An 8,498-nucleotide genomic window follows, 5' to 3' on the forward strand; every position below is an offset into this window, starting at 1 on the left:
ATATTTGGCTAAACGTTTTTGCATTGAATCTCTCATAACGTATCAGAGCTAAATCCGTTTTCCAGATGTGCTTTCAAATATCATTAATGATATTCTTGATACAAATGAAAACACTGCACCAAATGCATGCTATACAGTGGTCCTGGAAGGATATGAGATGATAAAGGAGACAAACCCCCATGGAAGAGTTTACTGATGAGAAGAAAATATAAAGCCAAATCAAACAGAAAAAGAAGAAGGAAAGGCAAGCAGTTGAAGGAGGAGCCCAAGGAGTTGTTTAATTATGAATTGTGTACTGGTCAACATAAGTATTCATCCCCAAAAAAACAACAAAATCGTACAATTGTCATTTCTTTGTATTTATTGTCATGAAAGAAAGAAGGAAAAAGCAAAATAACAAGAAAATGAAAAGAAAAGGGCCCACTTTTCCAGAAAATGTAACCGAAATTGCAATCTTCAAACGATCATAAAATGTCGAGTATTTATGCCTAAAACAAAAAATGAAAATAAAAACACCATTGAAAATATTTTTTGCTGTTCGATTTTAGTACTAAATGTCTAATTTCAGCGATCAAATTCCGTAGTTAACGGAAGATAATATTCATGGAAGGTGGGATTGTTCATTAATTATCAAATTAAAGAGATTAGTTAGTAAACTGGTATTTATAAAAAAAATATCATTATGAAACCAGATACCTTGAGTGGTCAAGAGATAATGTTCACGAGGGCGACATTCATCAAAACATGATTATCAAATCAGAGACCTTGATTGGTCAAGAGGCAATGTTCATCACTCACATTTTTTAAACAGTGGCACAGCAGTACGTCTGCGGACTTACAACTTTAGAAACCGGGTTTCGATACCACTGGTGGGCAAAGCACAGATAGCCCATTGTGTAGCTTTGTGCTTAATTACAAACAAATTATTCCTCTAGCGAAGAAAAGCCATAATAACGAAATATATTTTTATTTTTTATTTTTAACAACGTATAAAGTCAGGCCTTTTTTTTAGATTTTTAACACCGTATAGATAATAGATCAATACATATATTTTGTCGTCGATGAATAAAAGTATGAAAGTAACTTTGAATTTTTATAATATTTAAACAGTAAACAATTATGTTCTATAACAAAATGCTTAGTTTTACACCGTTCTTTCTTTTGCAATTTCTTAAAACTTAATTTATCTATTTTTTAAAGGAACACAAGCAAGAAACGATCGGCCTTTAATTGCTAAGAAAGAGAATGTGGACCATAAACCGATCACGTATTTAATAAGAAAACAGAAATAAGTAGTTTGTCAGTTAGAGTTTTTGTTTCGTTTCCAAATGAGAAAGGCCTCTTCTGGAGTGATAAGAGTAGCGCCACCTTGACGACAAGGATACAACCAAGGGTGTTTCACAGATCTTGATAAACATGGTCTCAGGCTTTCAGCGGGAGATAACATTGAATCCACTAAATCCATTGCAAAAATCCGTTCGTGACTTCTTGGAAGGAGGTGTACGTTGCTGCTCCAGCGGTACTGACGCCCTAATTGAAGTCTGATGATGACGACGGGATTGGGATGATCGGGAAAAGGCATAAGACGGTTGAGCAGTCCGAATAGCAGCACTCCGAGTGCCCAGACGTCAGCTTTATGAGGATCGTACTGTACACATTTTAAAACTTCAGGGCATGCATATGCGTGAGACCCACAATAAGTTTCACTGAGACGAGTTCTACCCACTAACTCCCTGGCAAAACTAAAATCGCTGATTTTGATGTTAAAGTTCGTGGAGATCAAAACGTTTTCCATTTTCAGATCACGGTGTGCAATTCGCAGCCGATGAAGGTACTCCAAACCTTCGCACAGTTGGCAGCTCCATTTCCGGGCCACTTCCGGTGTGAGACGGAAGTACGTTTCATCGTCATTTATTGCAGATAGTAAGTCACCTTGACCATGGTGTTCCAACACCAAGAACGCCTGTAAGGCAGTGAAAAGATAAACTAACAAGCTACATACAAAATACATCTACTTGTTATTCACCTCTAAACTTATGTTCAAACACCAAGAACGCCTTTAAGGCAGTGAAAAGATAAACTAACAAGCTATATACAAAATACACCTACTTGTTATTCACCTCTAAACTTATGTTCAAACACCAAGAACGCCTGTAAGGCAGTGAAAAGATAAACTAACAAGCTACATACAAAATACATCTACTTTTTATTCATCTCTAAACTTATGTTCAAACACCAAGAACGCCTAAATAAGTTTAGAGGTGAATAACAAGTAGGTGTATTTTGTATGTAGCTTGTTAGTTTATCTTTTCACTGCCTTACAGGCGTTCTTGGTGTTTGAACATAAGTTTAGAGGTGAATAACAAGTAGGTGTATTTTGTATGTAGCTTGTTAGTTTATCTTTTCACTGCTTTATGCTGTTCAACAGTTTCTTGTTGTCTATATCTAGCTTGCCTTGATGATTCTGACTGAACTCTGGCGTTGTGCTGTTCAACAGTTTCTTGTTGTCTATATCCAGCTTGCCGTGATGATTCTGACTGAACTCTGGCTTTGTGCTGTTCAACAGTTTCTTGCTGTCTTTGAGTAGCCTTTACGTTGTTCCAAAGTCGCTTCCTGTATTTGAGCAGCTTGTGCTTGAAGTCTTTGATTGCGTTCTTCTTCTGTTTCAGCTGCTCTTTGTGCTTGCATTCTTTTAGCGGCAGAAGACTTTCCATAGAAAGGGCGTTTCTTAGGTAGCATACTCACCTGTATCACTAAACAATAATTTACAATTCACAAAGTTACTAAATCACTTATGAAACCACTTAGCACTGTTTAAAGAAAACTGTTTTTAGAAATACTGCATTGACAGCATGGTGATCTGAGTGTCTCCCGCCATATCGCTTTCTATGTGCAAAACATGCTTATGTTTGTATGTTGATTAGAAAAAAAATGGCGCAATAATAATTAATTGTCAATTTCGTCATTAAATACTACACCAGATACAAAATAAATAGCACCATTAAATTTCTTGTAAAAAAACTGGTTATTATGAAGTTATTTTAAAATTTGGAAGTTCAACCGTTGGGTTTTCTATAGCGAACAAAATAAACAAACTTCCTCTTTTATGCCCCCCAGTGGCACAGCGGCAATGATTTGGCTGACCCGCCAAAAGTTGGCTTCACCGTTGCAACCGGTGAGGGCACAATCACTGCTCAGTTCAAATTTCTCGAACTGATCGAACTATTAACATTGTTTGTTGTGTGTAAATAAACATACACATTTAAATACATGTACCGGTATTAAGAATTATATGACCATCACCGACCCAAAACAGTGCTAAATTAAATATATATAATTGACCTGCGATCAATAAAAGGTTGTCGACCACTGATCTATACAGTAATATCAGAACACGGTTTTGATTTCTAAAAGCTGTTACTTCCACATATTAACAATGATGCATAGAATTTTACGTGAAGTTTGGAGATCAAAATTAATCCAAGCCTTAAGTAACAAATACGAAATTTAAAAACAGTCCAAAATGGACTTTTGAGGTTAAAACTCATTCAAACCTCGAGTAACCAACACAAAGTTTGGAGATTAAAATCTATTCGAATCTTGAGTAGTCAAAATGTAATTTAGTGAAAATCAAAATTTTGAGTAAATCTTGATTAAAACTAATCCAAATCTTTATTAGCAAACATGTAAACTTCTGTCTGCGCAAAAGATTCATGTTCTACACTTAATCAATTATCACATAAACTACACCGCATATGATTTTGTAACGTACTACAACATCACAAAACCACCACCAGATATATACGTTTAGAAAATGTCGTTGTTCGTTTGTTTATTTTTTTCTGGAATTTCACACAAAGTTACGCAATGGCTACGTGCGCTAACTGTTCTCAATTTTTATGCGATAGACTAGAGGTAAAGCAACTGGTCAGCGCCACTAACCGCCAACTCTTAGGCTACTCTAATCGAATAGCGAGCATATATGGTGACAGGTTTCGATCCTGTAACCCATAGATTGCTTGTCTGGCACCGTAACCAGGAAGCAGTGTCAGGTTCTTGTTAAAAAAGTACTCCGAATGTTAATAAAATATAGAACATCTCCAGAGTTCGGTTAAAGTTAACCGGATCAAGTTAGCTGCTTAACTTTCGATCGATGTTTTAGTAACAGTTGAAACGATGAATTATTATAATTCAGAAGTCGTGGGTTCCAAAATACAGACTGAAGGTAAAAACAAGAAAAAACGCATCTACTGATATGAACCGTACACTAATAAAACACAGAATTCGAGTTCATGAACAAATATTTTCTGTCACTTTTCATCATTTTGTCCAATGCGCGAGCTTGAAATACACACCAGTTGATTTGCCATAAAGTTTAAGAAATTGTCTATAATGAAGAGCTTTCCTGGTTTTTGCTGTATTCGATGGGGGTAACTTGTAAAACCTTTTATATCTAGGCTCGTAAGTTGCATCAATTGTTGCTTCATTTTTAGTCCGAGCATTCTTCACCAGAGATTTCTGAATTTTAAAACTCTGAAAACAAAATTTAGGCATAGGAAGAAAACGTTTTATAACACCCCGTATAACTAAAACTCAGTGCTAAAAGAACGGTATAAGCAAAGCCAGAGTTCAGTCAGAATCATCAAGGCAAGCTGGATATAGACAACAAGAAACTTCTGAACAACGTCAAACCAGACTTCAAGCACAAAAAAAGTAAGGCAAATAACTTACAGGGAGCAAGAAACAGAGGAGCTACATGATGTACGAATTCAGGCTCAAAGAACAAGACAAGCTCAAACACGATCTAATTTCAAATAAAGCTTTGTTTGATTAAATGCTTTTTTATTTCTCGCATCGCAGCTTTTGTCTACTTACTGAATAATTTGCGGAAAAAAGTACTGATCTATATATTTCAAATCTAAACTTTCACCGTGCAACACCGGGTAACTCAGCTAATTAATATATAAAAAAGCAAGAGAAGAACAACGATTGAAGGGAAGTGTTTTTTTTTTTTGAACAACACATTATCAGTTTTCTCTACAAGTGGCTAACGGACGACCGCTGACCATAATTCCAAACAATGTCGTAGTGTTCTTACCTTTTACATAACTACTAGTACAAACTTCTGAATATATAAAGTGAAAACCTTTACGAGCGTAATTCTATGCAGCTTTCAAAAGCAACAGTATTTTTATATTACATTATACAAACTTATGAGTAATAGTACAAAATAACGTATAATAAATAATATGCGAACCGCACTATATCTGGTATAACCGGTGCTGACAAGGCCTTTCTTTCACCCAATGCCAGAGCTCACCAGGCTGACTAGAATAAGACAGATACAATAGTTTTTTAAGCGTAATTACATTACAGTCCCTCAAAAGAACAGGCGGATCAGTAGAGAGTTGCGCCCTCTCTACCACCATTAGTTGTTGAGACGCTGCTTATATTATCAAATGACTTGAAAAACAACTGTTTCAGTGTGAACTAGTTTAAGTTGTTGAAGTGTAATTTTCTGTCTATTTTATTTAAGTCATTGCAAGTTCAGAATTAGACTAAGGACTTATTAACACAATGCTATTTATTTTCACTTGAATTAAATTTACTGATCGATCACTAGCAAAAAAAACTGGCGAACCAGCAAGCTAGTCATCTTGATTAGGGTACGAATCAGACAACCACGGCGTCAACAGGAGGAGACTACATTAGTAATTATAATAACTTATAAATAAAAGTAAAGGAGAATATATAGAAATATGGCAATCACACTATAGCTGGTATATCACGTGCTGACGAGGCCTTTTGTACAATACCAGGATTCATAAGGCTGGCTGAGATACGACAGACACAAAAGTGGTTGAGACTCTACTTATATTATCATATTGCTTGAACAAATGTTTTGGTGTAAACTAGGTTAAATTGGTAAAGCGTAATTTTGTTTCGTTACCATATTGGAAATTTATATTGACCTTGTGTTTTCAAAAGATTGAGATTTATGTAGAGAATAATATATTTATTCAAAGTTCTGATATTTTATATTTACTACAAAGTGAATTTCTTTAATACCCAGAACGGAAATACAGGTCTTCAAAAACAGGTAATTTCACGAAAATTCATATCCAAATATGCAACATGTTGACAGTTCACGAGATACATTCCATGGGTCAGTAATGACTATATCCAAATATGCAACATGTTGACAGTTCACGAGATACATTCCATGGGTCAGTAACGACTATATCCAAATATGCAACATGTTGACAGTTCACGAGATACATTCCATGGGTCAGTAACGACTATATCCAAATATGCAACATGTTGAAAGTTCACGAGATACATTCCATGGGTCAGTAACGACTATATCCAAATATGCAACATGTTGACAGTTCACGAGATACATTCCATGGGTCAGTAACGACTAAGAAAACCAAATGATTTCCAACAGATCGCTTACTATCAGAATCAATAACATTTCAGCCTTGAATAGGTTATACTTAAAGTAGACACGAATATGATAAAATGTTATTATCTTGCATCAATACTAGCAGAAAAATGTGTGCAAAATATTTCTGGTAACAAGATTTGCTTTTATTTGTAGTTATGTGGGAAGAAATATATGAGCATGCCCAAACAGCCATTTACGCCACCTTCTTTTTTCTTTGTGTTATAAAACAATATAAAGGGAGATATGTGTTTATATATATATGTATCTCTTATCGTAACTACGCGTGGCACCTCCATTTTGATGGAAATACGGTTATATGATCAAATAGTCCCCACGATACCACAGTCCGCTATCTGCAACAGAAACAAAGCGATCATTTTGCGTGAACTGTTGACAGCCTCGTTCCTTAAACACTCTCCATGACCAAATTGCCTGGATAAACGAGGTAGGAGTAACAGAAGCGGCAGCGGTCTACTCACGAGCTCTACCCTACGCCTGGGCCACATGTGTTTGTTCAGGGTATTCAATCACACACTCTGCTTTTCGATAACACTTAAAGCCAATGGTCGCCTTGGCTGTCGTATCACTACTTCAAGCGTGTGAAGCGTTAGCTGGGGAGAATATCTAGTAAGGTTATATATACATAATGTACAGTCTAACTACAGCTACACAGACACTAGTCTCGAGACCGAAATAATATTTGATGATTAAACATTTAAGTAAAACGAGTTCCTGTCTTAAGTATCAGAGGCATTGCCTTGGTAATGTTAATGAATAAATACCCAGAAATAAGGTCCGTTTGTTTTCACATATTTGCACAAAGTTACACTTTATTCTATGAATTAGCCGTTCCTAATTTTGAACTGATATACTAGAGAGAAGCACCTAATCAACGGCCAACTATTGGACTACTCTTGCATGACTGAATACTTAGATCTGACCGCTAATTTCGTAGCTCACTCACGGCCCCAAAGTGCGGAGCACGATTTTTCATTTACTATTATTTGTGTGTGTGGTAAGATCAGACGGGTTTATTATTTGTGTGTGTAAGATCAGACGGGTTTATTATTTGTGTGTGTAAGATCAGACAGATTTATTATTTGTATGTGTAAGATCAGACGGGTTTATTATTTGTGTGTGTAAGATAAGACGGATTTATTATTTGTATGTGTGTAAGATCACACGGATTTATTATTTGTGTGTGTGTGTGTGTAAGATCACACGGGTTTATTATTTGTATGCGTAAAATCAGACGGATTTATTATTTGTGTGTGTTAGATTAGACGGATTTATTATTTGTGTCTGTAAGATCTGACGGATTTAATATTTGTGTGTCTAAGATCAGACGGGTTTATTATTTGTGTGTGTTAGATCAGACGGGTTTATTATTTGTGTTTGTAAGATCAGACGGATTTATTATTTATGTGTGTGTAAGATCAGACAGGTTAAAGTAAAAAACTGACTAAATAGTTAAACAGAAAGTTAAGCAGGTCTTTTCGGTGACACGTTTTTCTTGTATTTCTTTTCATACGCACGTAAGGCTAATGCTGAAGAATATATAAACTTTACGTAAATGTTGTAATTCGCAATAAAACATCCCTTTATACTATGCCTTTTTCTCAATAATTTCTTCGTTTGATTCCAGAGCACATTCTGACTTATTCATGTATATTTGTCTGCTTTATTTTGCCAATAGTTTTATTTGGCAAACTTTTATAATTAGTACGAGTTATCTTTTGTACTTTCTACTTTGGCATCTTAAAAAAAAATAACTCGAAAATCTTTCTTAAGCATATTATACTTAGTAAAGACATTTATGCATTTGTAATCCTAGGATTGAATTTATGCAAAAAAGAGGATGTTAGTGAAAATAGCAAAATGGATGTTGAGAACAGTGGTGATTGTAATTTAGATCAAGTACAATAATTTGTTATCCATTTATATTGTAGTTATATGATTATTTATAGGTAAAAGTAAAGTATTCAACCATAAATTTAAAAGTGTAATCATTTGTGAGTATATATATATATATATATATATATATATATAT

At 35.0% G+C, this 8,498-nt stretch overlaps 1 protein-coding gene across 1 annotated transcript in view; it reads right to left on the reverse strand.

The window, feature by feature from the left end:
• Positions 1–1,007: 1,007 nt before the first annotated feature.
• Positions 1,008–8,498, reverse strand: part of LOC106463293 (testis-specific serine/threonine-protein kinase 1-like) — a 22,064-nt gene continuing 14,573 nt past the window's right edge. Inside the window, exon 3 of the mRNA XM_013923307.2 lies at positions 1,008–1,963. Within this exon, the coding sequence (XP_013778761.2) occupies positions 1,301–1,963 (663 nt within the window). The 3' untranslated portion in view covers positions 1,008–1,300. The remainder of the gene's footprint in view (positions 1,964–8,498) is intronic.

Source organism: Limulus polyphemus, unplaced genomic scaffold (genome assembly GCF_000517525.1).
Source record: "Limulus polyphemus unplaced genomic scaffold, Limulus_polyphemus-2.1.2 Scaffold1370, whole genome shotgun sequence".
NCBI lineage: Eukaryota > Metazoa > Arthropoda > Merostomata > Xiphosura > Limulidae > Limulus > Limulus polyphemus.